At 41.8% G+C, this 20,582-nt stretch overlaps 1 protein-coding gene across 3 annotated transcripts in view; it reads right to left on the bottom strand.

The window, feature by feature from the left end:
* unc5db (unc-5 netrin receptor Db) overlaps positions 1–20,582 on the bottom strand; it is a 224,408-nt gene that overhangs the window by 19,188 nt on the left and 184,638 nt on the right. For all 3 annotated transcript variants that reach the window (XM_086207110.1, XM_086207111.1, XM_086207112.1), the window contains 2 exons: positions 11,787–11,958; positions 1,646–1,873 (listed from right to left, as the gene is read on the bottom strand). In XM_086207110.1, coding sequence (XP_086063236.1) covers positions 1,646–1,873; positions 11,787–11,958 — 400 coding nt within the window. The remainder of the gene's footprint in view (positions 1–1,645; positions 1,874–11,786; positions 11,959–20,582) is intronic.

Here is a 20,582-nt window from a genome sequence, read left to right as displayed (position 1 = left end):
CAGCTGGTGCTGACTGCTGTGACATGACAGAAAGACAGTCGGGGGGGGGGGGGCTGTCATGATGCTCTGGGTGCTCCGTTAGCTAGGTTCAGTTCCTCTCTTTAGTCTGGTCTCTCATAGGAGGACAGAGGCTTGATTTCCCTGATGTTCACTGATGAGATCTCAATGTTTAAAAACCCCACAGGTTGTTGAGAGATAATCAAGTCAAACAAGAAAAAAAAGGAAGATTGGTTAACATATGAATGGCAGCGATGACTGTACAGCAGCCTTTGTCTTGGTGCATTAAACCCCTGTCAGCGTGTCACCACTGTATTGTTTCACAGGGCTCATGAATCCTCAGTCTTCGGTCTCACTGGTAGAGAGCACATGTTGGGGGATCACTGCTACCCCAGTGAGCCCAGGCTCACACAAGGTCTAGGTCACGACCTGCAAAACATGTACCTCTTAACAGTAGTACAACTATGCAGCGCTTTGCTGATGAAAAAGCTGATGGACAGCAGAAGCTGTGATGCTGCAAGACTGATGGATATCTGAAACTCCATCTGACTCAAAAACTGTGGCGCCAGCGCCATTCCATACCAGGGACCAGGCCGATAGGCGTTAATGGGGGTAACATAACTGGTGAAGTCCCGTGTTGCAATTCGATTGTGTCAAACATAACTACCCAGTATCAAACTGTCTCATTTCATGGTAAAACAATTTACTAAAGTAGTGGTTCTCAACTGATGGGTTTGGACCAAAAGTGGGACATGGAGCCTTTGTGGGTCATGGAGTTTTATGTGGGAAAAGAGGGGAAGAGTCTACTCAGAATTTCTGATCTTATGGTTCAATGTTGACAGACAGGTATTTCCCATGGCCAGTAGCACAGTAGAAGGGAAGCCAGACACCACATTTTTCACCCTGGCAAAATGTGGTGTTGTAGAACATTGCAAACCTCTCCGGGGACAGACGTGAGGGCTCTGGTTCTGATATCAGAACAGGGCTGCACTGAGTTTTTAGTGAAGGGTGGAGGGCAGCATTGTTAATTACCTATTACTATCAACCTGCAGTACCTTCACAGCCCACTAGTGTGCTGCAGCCCACACTCTAGGAATAAGAGATAACAGTTTTAAGCTGAAGAAACAGTTGCTATGAAAAGTGCTCAACAGATTTTATCCAGCTGTGTTACGGCAAACCATGATCATGAATTCATGAATCTGAATTCGAAATGATGTGGAATCATGGTTCTTGATCCCTGAGGGATGCAAGTTCAATATTGATTATAATTCTTTGAGCTCTGATGGTGCGTTTTGTATCTGAAACAGTTGTAATGATGCTGATGACAGCAGGAAGACTGAACCACTACATTAAATTTGTTGGGCAAAAAAATCTGGCAGCTGTGGTACAAACTGCATAGTTGTGAGATTATTCTCACAGGTTAGAAATAGTGTAGCCATTGTTAGTACTCCTGTCAGTACTTTTCTGTATACACTGTATATTTAAATTCCAGGTCAATTTTGATCTCTTGCAATGTGGGTAGCATTGACTTAGCAGTTGAAATCATATACGTATAAAATCGTATACACGTGTACTACTATTACTACTGCCTGTAACCGTGAACATGAAGCTGCTAGAGATGATTCATGCCGGCAATGTCCCTCCTCACCTGAAATGCGTGTGGCGTGTCGTCCACACAGTAAACCCGCAGGCTGTAGTTCATGGAGCCGGCCTCCATGCTCCCAAACACAGCCAGCTTCAGCCTCTTGACGGCAGCCTGTGTCAGTGGCTCGCCCACCAGGGCATATAAACCTGGCTGGTCCAGCAACAGGTGGCAGCTGGTCGAGTCCATTAGGCAGTAACAGGACGTGGACTCATCCTCCACCAGCATCACTTCCTACAACACAGAGCACAGGTGGTCAGGGTGGGTGCTAATGGACTGCCTCTGATGATAGGGACCTTGTGACCCTCATATTACAATTCACTCAGTTACCCATAATTAGCACTCACAATCACTATGCAAACATTTTATAAAATGTCACTACTCAGTATTTGGCAGTTACGAGCAGATGTAATGTCATTTGTAGATACATGCTGTTCTAAAAGCCAGTATTAGCTATTAACATGGCCTGTGATGGTAAACACAGCACTATGAGTGACGCCCATCAGCTTAAAACCTCAATGGGAAATTGAACTTTAAATGGAAGTTTCACTCAATATTTTTGACATGTTTGATTACTGTGAAATCATTTTTTGAGACATTGTTATCACAGCAGAGTGTAGAGGACTGCTGAAGAGTTTTGACAATGATACAATGTCAATCACTTAAAGCTCAATATCAGTAAAATCAGCACACATGAGTTGGATAACCAGAGAAAAGGAGGCTTCAATTCCTGGCAGTTGTTCAAGGAGAGGAAGTAAAGAGGGAGGCCTCTCAAAAGTCCACGCAATGCAAAAAAAAAGCTGGACTCACAACACAGAAACCCACTGTTTTTCCTGAGGAGAGTCCAAATATTCAAACTAGCCTTTTTCCTCGCAAACTGGTATGGGTTTTAATGCTGGTGCTGTTCAATATTATCTAAAAATTGGTTCTGTTTGTTGAACATTTTAACCTGTTTTGTTCTGAAATGTTGCATCATAAAGGGTTCTACACAAGGGTTCTGCACTTGCATCCCAGCCAGGGCTGGACAGGTCAAAAAAAAGGTGGGGAAACTATAAAAATGTGTCACCCATATAGAGATAAGATAACATGAAACTAGACAAAAACACATCTTGAACTTTGAACACCAAAATCCAGCCCACTTAGTTCATGAGTCCAAGTGAAGATTTGCACCAAATTAAAAGAAATGTCCATGAAGTGTTCCTGCTATATCACGTTCACAATCATCAGAAGAAACCTGAAAGAATAATGTGGGCTCAGATGATTTATGGGATGTGGAAAACACGTCATTGACTGAAAATTGGAATCACGTGTAAAATCAATCACCTATGTGTCGAAATCAAATGAACATAAGAGCTACTCTCTGCTGTGATGTCATTTTTGGTGCTTCTGCTGTGGGATCTCTTACATCTACGATCAAATAGGCTCTTCAAGTAGCACCACTATGACCAAAGTTCAAATATACAGTGTCGCCTATTCAGCCACAGACACAGTTTATTCCATTCATTGTTATCGTTTATATTTTGTTGATCATTGTGGGTCACAGTTTGCAAAGTTGTAGTTATTGTGAATTCAAGACCAGTTTAAATATTTTTATACTTAAATACATATATTTACTGTTTGGAGAGTATTTGGTTTTTTTTCATGTTTTTGACTTGTTTAATTTTCAACAAAATACGTATTTCTTAGAGTCCTCTGTGTACCAATTGAGGGAGCTTATGAACCACTTGTGGTAAACGTACCACAGTTTAAGAATCACCGGTTCGGCCTACGGCGTATTGAAACACTAGCTCATCGCCCACTAGCTCCTGGCTCACTAGATCGTAGCAGCAGGGCAGATACATACAGTGAGAGTACTCAAAGTATTTCACACACAACTAAATATTCATGCCAAGAGCTCTGCATGGATAAAATGAACTTCTGTGTACAGAATGTATTATGGATTGAGTTCTCGTTCAAGGCTAGTGGAGTGAGAGTGTAGGTTACAGAACACGGGGTTAAACCACAAAGCAAAATCCACACATAGTGTTACCAGTCTCCAGAGAATGTGACAACCATTTCCTACAATAGTCAGGGTGTTAGTACATAGCAGAGCACAAAACAGTCTGCGAGAGCAATGGGGTGTTTTATTTATGAGACCAAAGCAGCAGCAGCAGCAGCAGCTGCAGCAAAGCACTTCAACATTTCCACTAGAATCTTTTATGTCTCAACTTTTTCTTTCCTTTCCTTTCCAAAAGGCAGCTGGAAACATTTTTTCAAGTGACCTTCATTCTTGTGATGGAAGTGATACGCGACGTCTTACCCATTCCGGTCAAAACTTAAAACTGTTTTCTTCAAGACAAACAGCCTTGAACAAAAACTACCAAACACATCACGTGTAGTAAAATTTGACGGCGTCTATCTGCACTGATCTGATCATCACTGTATTATCAAACAGTACGTCGTAAACTTCAATGCGGGCCGATGTGAGCCATGAAATACTTGTGATTATACAGTTTAACGAGTGTCTGTGAGACCAAACAAGGTGCTAAAGCACAGCCCGAGGAGCAGGATTTACTGCCTCGCAAACAAGTTAACAACCAATATGGCATCCACGGTTACACAGTCACAGCCAGCACGACCTGCTAGACATCAAACCTCCACCTGTTCACTAGCTTTTAAACAGAGTTGACTACCTAATAATCTATGACCTTATTGTATTTCCTTATGTTTACATATTTGACTTGAATTGCAACAACAATTTTCTGAGTGGAGAGACATTTCAGGAAAAACCAAGGGCAGGTAGAAGAGTTCTGTATTTAAAGTTTTGTCAAATTTCCCCTCAAAGATATATTTATTACCTCAGAAGTACAACATCAGGACCTTTTGACAAACAGAGAGGGGACAAAGTGAACTGAGGGATACAGTTCACTATTGCCAAAACCGAACCATTTTGATTATTAGTATTTGAAAACTAGTGGGATTCACACGTTTGACTTTTTCTAACTTCATGCATGTCTGGGTTGGGAACATAGCTTTCAACCTAAAGTCTGAGCTACTTTAAAACTTAGCATGCAAGTATGGTGGAAACATCCAATCACCAAGCTTAAACTGCTGTTACCGTCCCTGTTTAAAAAGACTATTAGATAACAGAATAGCAGAAATATTTCTAACCGATTAAGTCGATTAATTCTCAGATTCAGCTTCAACTCCATGAATTGGACAAGATTCTTTAAGGGGGGTGGCTGCTTAGTGACACGAAAACCCATTTGACTGGATAAATAGAAAGGTTTTAATGTTTTCTAGGTTAAAAAAAAGTCTTTCTTGATATAAAATTACACAGATAATGATTTTCTGTAGCACAGGATTAGACGTTCACCTCGTCTTTCAGGACAACACAGCCACTCTTCCGTTTCGACACACTAAACAGGCTTCAAGGGATCCAACAACACAATATAAGAACAAAGTGTAATATTCCAGCTCAGTGAGAAAGGAAGTATCTCAGCCAGCTTGGCGTCGGACCAATACTGTATAAATAACTCAGCAAACAAATACAGTTTATCAGCTCATATATTACAATAAAGCACTGTATTGCTCAATAAGATGGAACATGAGGCGAGAGATGTTAAAACTCATTCTCCACATTCTCGTCAACAAGATTCCTCTTGTGGATACTTTATGTTTATACTATTTGTACTAAAAAATTTTCAGTACCTCCAGGAGCAGAGCACAACACCCTGCAATACAGCTTTGTATTGAACAATAGCTAAGGAGTCTTCAGTGTGTTTTCAAATGATAGCTAAAATAGGGGTCTTTCAATGGCTGTGAGCATTTGCAGGTATTCTGCATTTTAAACCCCCTCCATTTCAAACCATGCAACAAAGATCCCTTGCCCTTTCAATATTACTGAGAAATCTCAAAGCGACATGAATCTTAGTATTCTCCGGTATTCCCTCAGGTCCCCCTCCCTTCCTTATTCACGACACCCGCATAGCTCCAGAAACGGCCCTCTAACACTTTAGCGAACCTCGAGTGCTTATGGAAGCAAAGGCTAGTTAAACATGAGCTTGAACTCAACAGAGGAGGAAAAATACAACCCGACAGAATGTGGCGGCGACCTCTGTAAGATCTCTTTCTTCTTAGATAGATTGTGAAACTAAGATGAAAAAAAAAAAAGACCCGCAAGTTTTGTTCTTTGAACTGGGGGGGGGGGGGGGGGGGGGGGGTTACCAAACACACATGTACCATCACGTTTGAGGGTGACATGGATTCGTTTAGCACCATTATTCTCAATTTCATAATCTGTTGTCTCTGTGTCAACATCCTTCATCATAAATGTTTTTAACTCCACTTTTCACATGCTCTGTTAAGACTTGCTCCTGCTCTTCGTCTGGCGTGATCTCACTCCACATGCCTTAACTGGGCATCAAGTACCAGCCAGTCTGAGGAAGACCAGGGCAGCTTTTCATCTTCTCGTTATGAGCCCCAGTAACCCCAACTTCCTCCCTGGCGGAAAGAAAACAAGGCAGTGTAGCGCCTTATACCTTGAGGAACCTGCCAAGAAAAAGATAAATGGCTGATAAAACATTGTCAGATGCCCCATGAGAGGAACAGAAACTGTCTGTGGACCAAGAAAACAGGTGAAACTCAGTCCCGACTGTCCAAACCATCTGCTGTAGGGCTTAGTACAATGTCTGACAGTTAGCAGTGCTAGCCACTGGTGGCGATAAAGATGGGAGTGTAAACACAGACACTGCAGATGAATCCATATTTGTGAAAACTCTTGTCACATCGTGTCTGGACTTTTATGCATCATGTCGATTGTTTTTTGATGACGTGAAAAGCTTTTCAGGCTGAAAAAGGAGCAAAAACTTATCTCACTGTCATGTTTCCTAATATTCAAGTCTTCCAATCCCATTTGGTGTTTATGGTTACGGTCCAATAAGCCCACATTCCGAGCTTGCAGTTGAGAGATGATTTCTATGACTGGATTCATTTTTTTCAACAGAAGTATGCAAATAAACCAAAAAAGCTAACTAGCAATCAGGTGATAGCAGATAGATTCTCAGATTGCATTTCAGCCACTATTTCCATACCCTTGGTTCCCAACATGGACTTTGCATAGAACCAAAGCCTGCCTGTGACTCGGACAACAGATGGAACCAGAACAGTTCTGTGAAACATCTTACTTAAAGGTCACCTAGTATGAAAATCATCGTTTTCGTGTTTTTGGTGTTTATTCAACGTCCCCCAGTTGTGGGGAATACACACGAAGTGTGAGGCAGTGTCATAACCTCTGTTTGAAGTGTCTCCCCTTTTTTGAATCGCCGCTGGAAAATGGACCAAAGCGATTTTGGCTGAAGTGTTACATCACAGTTCAGTCAGTGCCCCCCCCCACACCCACTGAACCCACCCCTTTCACACACGCCCCTTCGACATATTTCGGGAGTGGGCAATTATGCGAGCGAGCCGAGTGAGTGCAGCTCTGTCGTGTCGCTTGCTAGCGCGACACAAAGTGGAGACTGCAGCAGCAGCACTGACTGAGCAGATTGATTGAACGAATGGCCTCGATAGAATTGAGACCTTTGTTTTATCTGCGCTGTCTGTCGCTAGCTGGCCTGGCCTGGCTTGAGGGGGAAGGAATCTCGCCAGCCAGCCAGGCTACCAAGGGGCGAGGCCACCAGGAAAACTCCCGGTTGTCCCGATGGCCACCCCGCCACTGCATATACGGCTGGATCTGTGAATGGGCCATGGCTACTTGGTATCTTGTCTTACGAATGTTGTTGTATGATATGGACTGTTGTCAATTGACAGTAGCAGTCACCCTTAGCACCGGCGACAGTTAGCCGAGAAAGTGGGAGTACTTTCTTTTCAGTGACAGTGAGGGCAGCCAATCACCAAGTAGTAGTTAAATGAGGTTGCCAGATAAACCACAGCAACCGATCGCCGTCAACTCATGCACTTGCATAAATAATGAGGTTGCCAGATACGGTCAGAAACGACCCCAATAGGGACAACCGACGCATTCTAAACCCAACATGGTGACATAGCGGTTTCAGAGAGCCTTTTAGGAAGGTTCTGAGCCATTACACACCCAACCATTTTTTTGTGGGGTTACATATCACACCACAGAACAAGAATGAATACCCCGTTCAACCTCTCTATGGCACCTTTAACAACCTTACTTAACAATTCAGTCTTGATAAGTAGATCTTAAAGAGATTAATGATGCTAAAAATTATGTGCAAGTCACATTTCATAGTCAATGTGGTGACATTGGTATCAAAAAAACAACAAACAACAAAACAATCCATGGGGAGATGCTCTATTCTGGCCACAAATGAAAACTGGAAGTGTCATGACCGCCACTCTAGGGTTGAAAGGGACAGGGCTCATTTGTCTGTGGGGGAACAGGAGCTTTAATGGCCCATTCGAACAGAAAGCACACTGATAGTTGTATCTGCATGTTTGCTTTTTGGTACAAACACAAATTGAAGACAGGACTTGTTGTGGATATTGACTGGGGTTCATCAAACTTTTGAGTGATTTTACAGGAAAAACACTGATACTAATATTCTGACATACAGTATGTAAAGATAAATGTAAAAAGGAAAACAACGATGCAAGATTAAAATGGGGAAAATATATGTTTTTAAAGCCTATAGGAATCTGAGCAGCTGCAGCTCCACTGTCTCATTCAGATATAACCTTCAACCTGTGAGAGATGAGGAGTCCACAAACGGTGACATCACTCTCGCTCTGTCTGCTCCTCATACAGTCTGAGTGACTGATGGATGAATGGGTAAGGGTTGGTTGCTCGCCACAGACGGCTGAAATCTGCTGGTCGACTGGGGACAGCAGCCCTCTAGACAGGGTCATTTAGCAGCAGTAATGGCTGATTCTTCTGTTGTCAGGGCCAGCTGATGGCTTCAGTCACAGTCGGCCCAGCAGTTACAAACTTAGATCAATGGACAGCCAACTTCTCTACAAGGACCAAATCTTAACAAGGACCTTTGTACCTGACTTCTGAGAGAGTTAACTTGCACGAATAAGTCGTTGTCCATGGTGGGCCGTTAAATGCTAGACAAGCTTGTTAGCTGAGGTTTATTACACAGCAGTTGTTCTTACTTGATAAATGCTGACATTCAAAAGTGCAGTCACATTTTGGCATTTCCTTCCCTTCTGACCTGTGTGTTGTTCTCTACGTGTTCTCAAGTTCTGGTCACTTTATTAGTGCAAAAGACTGTTTCCTTACTGTTACAGAAAATCGGTTTCCAATGGTGCGTGTTTATTCTGCCCTTTACACACTCACAGCACACTTGCCAAGTGTTTGTGTCTTCTGCATTTGTGGTCAAAACTTCCAACCCGTTTTCTGGTCAAATAGCCTAGCTACTCTTCACAAGCTTGAACCTGCTTTTAACTCTCTATGTAATTGATCATTTTAAATGTCGTCATACTGAATAGGTTGGTCTCTTTCATTGGGCAGAAGAACAAAGAGATTACTGTATGAATACCAGAGACTGATGACACCTGGTGGCCATAGTAATTATGACCACATGGAAGTAAAAAGTAAAATGTAAAAAGAATGAAAATCCACTTATGGAGGAGGACAGAGATGGAGAAGTGTCCGACAGAATGGTCTACTACAGTGAACGAGTCTGTGAATGAGTGGACATTAGTGAGAGATGGGAGCATAATGTCATGGCCAAAATAACTGTCTGCCACATTTCAGAATAAGCTGAAATTTGTTCAGTGCCATCCACGGGAAGTAGCACCCACAGTGCTCTCAATGTGAAATTGTCTGCTGTGGCTGTCACTCTGTTCATGGAGAATTGTTTGAGTGTGCAGCTGGCTGTAGTTCGTATTATGCCAAAAGGTCTCTTTGGATGATTTGTGGAGGTAAGAATGTCAGCATGTTGTATGGATCACTTCAGAGCCAACCATATTCTGATCATGATGTATTCACACCTTGCATTATTCATTTCCATTTATCCAGATAATGTGTCCAGATAGGTTTGGTGTAAAAGGGGTCTTTGCTTGAGGTAAGACGCTGGTGCGTGACAATGATGGAAAATTCCTTACAGCAGTCATCTCAGTCGTTTAGAAAAACATTATTCAGGACAAAAGCATACAATGTGGAGAGTGAGCAAATCCAGCTGGTCTTCCTCTCAAGCTCTTTCAAGTGTTGACAACCACCACAACAGCCTGGGGCAAACCTGCACTATTCATTATTCTGACCCATGCATGGCTTGCCACAACTTTGCGTCAGATTTACTTTTACATTAGCGCCTGACTGAATTTTCTCCTCATTATTTGTCCTCCACCCCCCATCTTCACTTGTCTTGTTATCGTCTTGCTGCTTAATGCTAAAAACACAGGCCATGCAAAGTGACGATTGTGCTTGTTAAGTCTTTGCCTGTGCGATTAAGCTCCCTGGACTTCATTGAGACCGGTAAAATGAAATCAAAAATAAAACAGTTAAAAAAATCTTTTTAAGAGGAGGAGGAAAAAAAGAACAAAATCATTCAGACGCTGTTGAAATGAACAACGACAAAAAAATCCCATTGCAAAAATACAATGTTCTTTTTCCAGGCGAGAGTTGCACTGCTCAGTTGTGTTAGTTGTTGATTGAGCATTGCAGGCAATAAAGAGTCCTTGTGAGCAGATATACAATCTTCATGACCCACCACCTGATTGCTTCACATCTGAATTCACTGTGCAGCTTCGTTTCTGATCCACTAATCAATATTTCCCTTGTCTAACGGCCCCTAATTTCCCCAATTGTTGCCCCACTGACTGACAGCAGCCATGCTTCTTCCTGGCTATTACACACTGTAATTGTTTCTTTATTTTCCTCCTGCAGCACTATTTTCTTTATGTGGCCTTATGTCACCCTCTGGACCAACAGAGAACATATGCTCGGATCAATCAGCTCCCCCACAAAGCTCCAGTGGCCTTTATGTCTCACCTCTCACATGTCATACTGAGTAACTGGGGCTGTTGTCAGGTGAAGCACCTCTGTCCTGTGCGGTCACTGTACTGCATGCAGTGGGCAAACTGCCACATCATGGTAAAATACAGTGCGAACGGTATACAGTATCCACTGCATAAAAACTGTATTATTAGCAAAGAACGGGAAATCTGCAGTTGGTCAAAGAAACCTTTAGGTACCATTCCAGGATAAATCTCCTGTATGCATCTGGCCATTCTACATTACTTATGTCCCAAAAAGCGAAGCCCTTGTTGTTGAGTTTTCTTTTTTCTTTTTTTTAAATGCTAAAGGAGCCGTACAGGTTTGAAAATGTTGTTAGTTCATTATGATTATCCCCTTATTGGGAGTTTTGAGGAGGATCTAGCTGAACGAGACAGTCAGTCACCATCCCTGCAGCCCTTTTGATCAGCTTTACTCGCTCTTCCAACCTCCTCTTACGTGACCTCCTCTCTTCCTGTTTTCATCTCCCGAATAGCAATTTGAATATAACTTCAACCAAAACTAAAAGAATAATTTTAATTCACTTGATGAAGGTCAAAGTGTTTTGTTTTGCTGCTTAAATGTCCTACGATACTACTTGACATGCAGACGCACTCACAATCGCTGAAAGCAGCCTCTTGAGTCTTTGAAGTAGATCATTAAAAAAGCAACACAATATCGACACCCTATAAAGAAGATCGGTGTGTGCCAGGCGTCACGATAAGTTGTCTGGTAAATGTGTGTTCTTATAAATATTAAAAAAAAGGGTTACATATAAGATTATGTCTGAGGTCTCTCATTTTTCTGAATACAGTAAAGGAGTGAAATTCATTTTTTTAATCATGATAAAAAAATAAAAAAAAACCTTCAAAACATTGGCCAGCCTATAATGTGACAACCAGAATGTCATGGATGGTTTAATCCTGGTATATACTCGTATTTATGAGATTCATGCACCTGCACTCTGAGATAAGACACCTATATTGCCTAATTGGGAGGTACAGTACCTCAAGAAACCGTGGAAATGCTCCAGTTCAATGGATTTTCTCTCCATTCATTCTATTTGACATTCAGCTATAAAAATGAATAAAGCCATTGAGGAAAAAGACGAGTTAGAAAAGCCAAGTGCTGTGTCCGAGCCAAGCTAAGAAGCTGATGTGCTGTACTTCACTTGACAGCTACGGGGCCTGCAGCTCTCACCTCCCATTTACTGTCCTGGGTTCTCCTCTTGAGCTGGATGTTCCAATTCTCGGCATCTACCTCCGTGCAGTGAGCGATGGTCATGGCCACTGGGCAGGACAGGTCAAGGCCCGGAGGACCATACATCACCTCTGGACCCAGAAGGATTTCACAGCCTTCCAGTGTTTTGACACTAAACACATTGTGACACACACAAATGAACATTGACACACAGAAAGAAAGAATTAGCCACAGAGTTAAAGGTACAAGTAAGATGTTGCAGTTCAGCAGACAGAAGCAACGGCCTGGATTCACATGTGATGGCACCAAGTTGGAAGAAAACCCGTCCTTACATCTACAGTAGTTTCACATGTAACATTCCCCATAACCTACAGGTCAAACAGCAGAGATTTCTCCAGGAAGTTATGAGTGCCACATTTTCTATTTACTATTTTGTTTTCAACATTGCCTTTTGAGCTGCTGCAGCATGAAACACAACAAATTAATGAGAGAAGCTTATGAAAAGGAGTGGGTTGTGAGCAAAACATGCCCACAGGCTTGACGTTCAAGGTTTGACTCTCTGCGAGTGTGAGAGTTCACATTACTGCCACTTAGATGGGCTGCACAAATTCTTCCAGCCCGCTTTTGAAAGTCACAGCGAGTTTGAAAAGAAGCCCACAACAAACATGTCTTACAGGTGGACGATGGCAGCAACAGCAGGTTGTTCGAGTTCAGCTCAGACAACTTTATCCCACGAAGCAGAATTCATTTTCAGTTTAAAGAATAAAGTGCAGTTGGAATTATGAAAATGGGAGAGTGATGCTTCTGCTAAGTATTGTTTTTCATTTGTTTTATGTTACTATATGCTCAAACAGGCATTGTGGTGTCAGCCTCTGCATATTGCACCCAATCTAAGAGAATGCGCAGAGATGCTTCTGCTAAATGCACGGGAGTCTGAAAAACTCTTAAAGGCCAGGGGGTGCACAAACAAATGCAGAACATGCAGGTAGTCAAGGTAGAATGTCCTGTGCGGTTACTTTCACAGAACAAATGCAGAACATTGCTGGAATATGAATAAAGTATATGCTTGTTGGATTGTTGAATGGGTGGTCTGCCAGTTCCTTTACGGGCAGAGAGATGTCTCATTTTAGCATATAGCTGCAGTGTGAGACAGATGAGGGCTGGGGATGGAGACAGAGACTTCAGCGATGAAATGTCTGCTCCATGTTTTGGATCCGCAGCATCTCGAGCAATGTCTTGTGTGACAGCACAAAAAAAAACTGTGAAGTGGAGTCAGAATCAACAGCAGTGCATTGTAGGTTGGTTACAAATACTTGAGTCATGAGGTCAGAATGAAGGCGGCCAGTGCAAGTTTTAGTTCACAAACAGCCAGATATTTCGTTCTCTGGCTTCTTACTGGGGTTCAGGGATGTATGGCATTTAAGAGATACAAATTTGGTGTGCAACAAAAATAAGTTTATCTGACAAATCTCCTCGCCATGAAGATTTTAATCTGTAGTTTTCTTCAGAATATGGGATTTAGTGCAGGGCTGTTGTATTATACTCAACATCAGACCTGTCAGTAGTTGTAATGATTTGGCTGAAATAGGTAAATTTACGTTTTGTATTTACATGTGATGCAAAACTCAAAGTTTGACATCAAAGCAGATGTCGTTGGATCATATCTTATTTGTTCACCAGTAGTTTGGGCAACAGACCACCATCAACACACCAGTGTAATGTTGTTCTTTTAATCTGAGCTAGAGAGGAGCTGGAAATGTTGGTGTGTCAGTAGCACCACCAGACAGTCCAATTATTTGGTTCAGGACAAAACAGTGATGACATTCCCATAAGACTCAGCCGTTGTGTTGTGTGCTCATTAGCAAAACGTAGGACAGGGTTGTGCTAAGTCCAGTTTCGCAGAGCAGCTGGTGCAGATGTAAATAAACTTTTGAAGAGTGGTGAAACTACAAGTGAGAGAGTGCACTCAAAACTTTAGTGATGACCCTTCATCTTAATGAAAACAGGCCCACACACAGCAAGAAAGTAAGGTCAAGAGGTCTGACTGCGCTTTCTCTTCAATTTACACTTCAGTGGAGGTTTAGCAGCAATATTCCATCATGTTTTTATTACTATTCCTCCTATATTAAGCTACAAAAATAAGTTTAAAGTTGTAATAAAGTGGATATAAACTTCAAGGTAAAGAAGATTTCATGCTGTGTGATTACCACTGGTATTGTATGCAATAACACAATATTCAATAAGCACCACATTCCATCTGCTTGACCTGTGCCATCTTTGGATATTGGATGTAGATATTGAAAATTGTTACATTTCAATGCAGTGTTTTCACTGAAACTTCAATATGTTTCTTATAAACACACATTTGAACTCATCGGAGTGAAAAGCTATTCCAGTCTCGAGATGGCACCAGCCCCGGGCTTGCCAGTTACATTTTAACAGCCTAACAGATGTCAGACTTAAAGTTGCTTTCACATATTTATGTTTTGACCATAAATCTATGAAGCTACGTTCTTGTCACAGACATTAATTGACATTTACATTAGCCAAAAGGGGCGGCACGGTGGTGCAGTGGTTAGCACTGTTGCCTCACAGCAAGAAGGTTCCTGGTTCAAGCCCCCGGCTCAGGCACAGGATCTTTCTGTGTGGAGTCTGCATGTTCTCCCTGTTCCTGCGTGGGTTCTCTCTGGTACTCAAACTTCCTCCCACAGTCCAAAGACATCAAGAGGGGACGAGGCTGATTGATACTCTAAATTGACCATAGTAGCCGAGTGTGAATAGTTGCCTGTCTATATGTGTTGGCCCTGTGATGGACTGGCGACCCGTCCAGAGTGTACCTGTCGCTTGCCGAAGCACCAGGGTTTGTGCTCTGATTGTGCGCCCTGTAAATACCAAAATGAGGCTGAACACACCCTGAACGCATGACACACACGTAGCGCCAAGCAGATAATCTCATCTTCTCTTGGTATCAGGTCACCGCACCGCGCACCCACCTGGCCCTCTTCTCATGTGTCTCTTTACTCAAGTAATTTTTTTCTATTATGCCAGAAGCTGCTCTTGACTGGTCCTTAGAGAGCCTTCAATCCGTCCGTTGAAAGCACTGAGCCTGATCACACATTCAATGCAAAGTGTAGGCAAGGTCCAAATCAGCCGCTCCTTAAGTGGCCTAAAGCGCAATCCTGGAGCACCGATAGAGGCTAACTGTTTCTTTTCTAAATTCTGCTTATGTATATAATGAAGGACTCTATATTGCAGCTTCTTAAGCCTTTAGATGAGGTGCATTATTTAAAGTGAGAGATGAGTCACTCCTCAGGGACCTGGGGCATCTAAAGAGGCAGATTGGACTGAGAGAGGAGACGGCATACTTAATAAATGCACACATTAGCACGCTCCATTAGCCACACTGTTATTTACTTGTAGTCTCTCACCTGCGTATCCCACAGTGGTTTTGTCCATTTTTAGGTTGAGGTCGGCCGCTCTGGTGCTGCTTGAATACATGAATCCATTTAGAGGTGAAGCATCTCTCTTTTGCAACTGCCATCTTTTAACAAGACTCTATTTATTGCAAAGCTTTCATGCAAACAACTTCTGTAATCAAGGAGTGACAGCGACTTGATTGAAAGAATAGCGCTGCAGCACATTAACAACAAACTAATCATGATGTGTTTATAAAAAAACAGCAAAAGGCAATGAACCTTGATTTATAACGGCATCCTAATGACTATTCAAAAAACTTTCACACCACTTGCTTTCCATACCTCTAGTCGAATGTGAGAACGACAAGGCTTAACGGTCGTAAAACCATATATATATATATATATATATATATATATTTCTTCCATCCGTCTTCCCAAACTAATTCAATAATTTCATCTAAACCATCAACTTGTCCTTGCATTTAATTTAAGCTGCTTCAGGTTGTTTTATGATTCTTTTGAAGAAATAATCAATTTAGAGGTTTAACAAAGCTCTCTGGATCCAAATGTCTTCGTTAACTACATATCTCAAATCCAATTTTCTCTCCCAGTTGAGAGTCATTTGTGTGACTTTCTACAGTACAACAATTCATTTATTTGATCAAAAAACAATTTATTTTTGTTCTCGTCTTGTACTGCTTCGGTGCAATGAACCATCACACCCTACTGCAGAAACTGGAGCATTCAATTGAAATTTGAAATGTAGGTTTACATGGTGTGCATCATTAACCTCCAGGTAGTGGAGTCCCAGCCAGTGAAAGAACTGGGATGGCGGGATTTCAACTGACTGCACAAGATGAGTTGAAACCCACATGCATACTCACACACATGCCATAGAATATGTAGCCGTTGATGAGGGAGTTTTTAGCTTAAATGACTGTGTGCATTTGTGAAGTACTGAGGATATGCTAGAATAAAGATGACTTGGATTATGATTGTATGATTTTATGAGTAAAAATAGGTTTTGCATACTTTTGCTATTGTTTATCTTCAGTCTCTATTAGCTTCCAGCCATAATTATGTGGCCAGCTTTTTGAATTCTCGCTTCACCGAGAAGTCATGCAGGTGTTAACAAATCTTATTAAATACAAGACATCTAAGGGGGAGTAATTCATGAATAAATTCATATTTTTGGTTAAGTATCGCTTTAAAAAGGAATCCTCCATGCACACAAGAAATAAATTTCCAAATTCCACAAGGTTCTAGACTTGGGCCAAAATGATTTAATTTATATACGCTTCCTCTGTGCAACCTAATGTTTCCATCCATCCATCCATTTTCTTCTGCTTATCCTGTTAAGGGTCATGGGGGGGCTAGAGCCTATCCCAGCAGTCTTCTGGCGAGAGGCGGGGTTCACCCTGGACGGGTCGCCAGTCCATCACAGGGCCAACACATATAGACAGACAACCATTCACACTCACAGTCACACCTACAGTCAATTTAGAGTATCAATCAGCCTCGTCCCCTCTTGATGTCTTTGGACTGTGGGAGGAAGCTTGAGTACCAGAGAGAACCCACACAGGAACAGGGAGAACATGGAGACTCCACACAGAAAGATCCTGTGCCCCAGCCGAAACAGCACTAAACACTGCACCACCGTGCCGCCCGAAACTTTATGTAGTAAAACCCTGTTAACTTTCATTGCTGTGCAGATGATACTCATATACATTAAACAATGAAGCAGGGTGAAACCAATTAAGTAACTAAACTTAAAACATGCCCAAATGACATCAAGAGCTGGAAGACCTGCAGTTTTACTTCCACTTAACACATAACATTAGAATACTTTGCATCTCAGAAACAATATGTTTGAAGACAAAGATAATCTTGACCGTTGTGTCTTGGCCTCCACTCCTGTAAAGGATCTCCGATCAGGATTTGTCACCTTTAAACGCCCACATATTTCCTTTTTTCCCAACATAACATTGCAAAAACTGAACAAGCCTCAAGATTCTCCTCAGAATTGCTAAGATGGAAAACATGAAGTTTATTCTGCTTCACTATAAAAGAATTTTTATTCTAAAGGGTTGAATGAGTTTGGCCTTCGAAATAAATACACAAAACACTTGAGCTTAATGAATAAGACTGTGATCATCTTTAAACCACGGCTGTTCTGTACGTCAGGGATATTGATTTCAGTCAATCTGTCTGTTTACACTTTATTTAACAAAAGTAATCTCAACAATGGTCACTGACATCCAGGACAATGTCTGCCCTTCTACGACTCTCTCAGGTGCCATGAAATACATTAGCTCTTTCTCTTCCAGGCACTGAGCACCATCAACTTCTCTTTAGCACCACATTGAGACCCACTCATGTAGTTGTCAGTGAAATAGTTGAAATTATGTGTGTTGTCTGTTTGGCGTTGTAAAAACGATATTTGCTTGAGGTTAAGTGAAAAGTGTTCAATGTAATGTTCCAGTGCAAAAGAGAAAATTCATGGGCGGTCAAGCCATTTTTTTCACCATGACTAGAACGTACCAACCTGATGTTCAGCATCAAAGCTACTGTCCATTCAATTAACTGATGCATTATCTATTTGCCAAAAAAATGCAAGCTCGGCTCACTTTTGATTTCTGCATACATTCATTCTCCATTACTGGTACAGATGATTTTGTCTTAAATTGCAGATTATTTATCGTACCACAACACTAAAAGCCTCTTCTTTTGGAAATGATAGACAGTTGACTGTGGCTGGTGATGCAATTCTAACGGTCTCCTGCAAAACAAGAAGAAGGACTGCAGGAAAAATGGGAAGGGTTAAAAAAAAGTATTTTTAATTCCGAAGTTGCGAACACACATCAGAGACAGTTGCTCGCTCTGGTGATCTCTCTCACATCGCAAAGGAGAGCATTTTCAGTTTCTGTTTGGTAAAGCCGTAAAATATAAGTTTAAGATAATAACACACAGGTTTAGTGACATACAAAATACGTAACATTAGGAATTATTAATCAAGAACTCTCACTAATGTGATGTGTGCAATCAGCAATACATTATTAGGAGCTACAGCAATAACTGAAGCCCTATGATTGGTAAACTTTTACTTTTCTTGGCCACAGTAACGTTGTGATTGAAATTTTCACCATAAAGTATTTCTCACCCTTTTTTTTATGAAATAAGAAGATAAATCGGCATGATGTGATTTTGAGAATGGCTGAAAAGAACTTGTGTTGGTAGATGTACTGACATAAGAATGCTCCACCTATAGTGGGGGTTACTGTTTGCTTTGTGCTGGACGTAGATGAACTCATTTATCTATCTCGGGATCAGTCAAACATTTCAGATGAAGAAGGATTTCACTCTTAAGTTTGACAGCCCTTATTTCTGAGGTGTAATATCACCTTCTAGGGGGACAGATAGTTGTACGCTCTGGACCGAAACTCTGAACAATTTGTCCATCCAGAGATCTGTTTAAGCTCTATGGACCATGGGTGCTGAAGCTTAAATCAAAAGCTGCCAGGGATCTCCAAGCACAAAGAACAGTCAGCTGGGTCAGTCGCTGTGCCAGGCCTGGCCAGGAGTCATGTCAAACAGATGCAGTGGTGCACTGCTCCTTAGAAGCATGCTGCATTATCATATTTGCTTTATAGAAGTGACTCAGGCATGCACATTATCCAAAAAAAAAAAGACAAAAAGGTACAATACCTGTCCTCCGCTCATTTATGTGATAAAACTAGTCCAGGAGGCATCTAGAGAAGAATAAATACGCTAGAGCGCTATGTTCCAAATGTTTGACTCAAATTCCTTCATAAAACACACATATAGAAACTACTTTCAACATCCCAAACTCCTTTTTACTACAACAAAGCTGTTTCTGCCTTAGTAGGTTGAAGGATTTATCTTACAACACAATGCGCTCAGAAAGCCTTGGAGGCAAAGGGAATATGTCTGACACAAGCAAAACTGCACCTTCAAAAGATATAGATGAGCCTTTGAAAAGCTTTGAGAACACATCTTTAAAAAAAATAAGCTTCAATAGTGAGAGTGTGGAGAAGTGTGTTGGACAGAAAGGATGTAATTCTCTCTCTTGTCCCCTGGCCTGCTCGGGATGCCGACAGTGATTGACAGCTGGCCCAATGACAAGCACAGCTGACCACGGGGAGAATGGTTGTCGACAGTAAACATCCTTATCCTCACAAAGAGAGAAAAAAACAAAACAAACAAACAGTGGAGAAACACTGCTGTGGCTGAAACCAAATATTGTTCGGTTGGAACCGGAAATATTTTGATGTGCTTCAAAGGTGGATAAATCAGTGGGAGACAGCAGACGCGTTCATGCTGGCACGTATGACTCAACACTGGGATATCACCACAGCTCCTGACCTTCTTGTAAAGATTAACAAAAGCGTCACGTCAGCGTACTTCTCAATAAAGGTACCTCAAGGGGATGTGATGCATAGTGATTGATTCATTGATGGGTTGCATAGTATACTTCTTATTCGAATGCCTTTCTGAAAAGAGTTGCTTGGCTTTCTTTAAATTCAATTGATGTGAATTATCTTAAAATTGGGTAAAAAAAGTGTAACTTCTTCATTATTTGACAGTCTGCAACTCATTATCTTTTTCCTTTCATGGTGATCCACTACATTTGTCATTTTACCTCGAATGTAAATGTTCTGGAGGTTTCTTTTCTTTTGTGCTTTCATAATAAACAGCGACACTTCAGAGGAAACTGGAAGCCCTTGTGGTTCACCGCAGGGAAGAGCGTGCAAAAACCCCCCTGAGAGAAGCTCAGTCCATCCAAGGGTCATTACCTAGCTGTGATCAGAATATATAATGTGAGTGCTGCTGAGATGAAAGGCCTCGGGAGACGTCTGTGTCTTCTCTTCTGCCGTGCATGTCCATCAGTGCACCATGCTCCAGTCATCATGGCATTCATCATCGTTTAAACTAGCTTCCCAGGTCATGACTCTCTCCCAGAGCGCCGCGTTGTTGACACCGAGTGGAGTACATAACTACATATTGACTCGCGGCAGAGGAGCTGGGATGAGACGGAGATTGGTGGATTGTGGGCTTGACTTTGCTTCCTACAAGCCAGTTGACTAAATTAAGGACTATTTTGTGGAGGCTCACTGGATCTCGCAGCAAGAGTTGAAGTTTCTCCACAGTCGCGAGTACTCAAAGGTGCACACAGCCACCTGTGCGAGGCTTCTGGAAATGAAGATGTCGTGACATGGAGAGGACGCCTTTAGTGAGCTGAAGATGAGCTCAATGAGTCCATCTGTCACACGGCTGGTGGTAAGCACACGGATATTTGGGGATGGTTGCTCATATCTACCATATTAAATGTTTGATTCAACTTTCTGGACAATATACGATA

The sequence above is a fragment of the Aulostomus chinensis genome, chromosome 6 (assembly GCF_037954235.1).
Source record: "Aulostomus chinensis isolate RoL2024-O1b breed Wild chromosome 6, RoL_Achi_v1.0, whole genome shotgun sequence".
Taxonomy (NCBI): domain Eukaryota; kingdom Metazoa; phylum Chordata; class Actinopteri; order Syngnathiformes; family Aulostomidae; genus Aulostomus; species Aulostomus chinensis.
The sequence above is the reverse complement of the archived record's forward strand: the minus strand, read 5'-3'. Positions and strand labels throughout refer to the sequence as shown.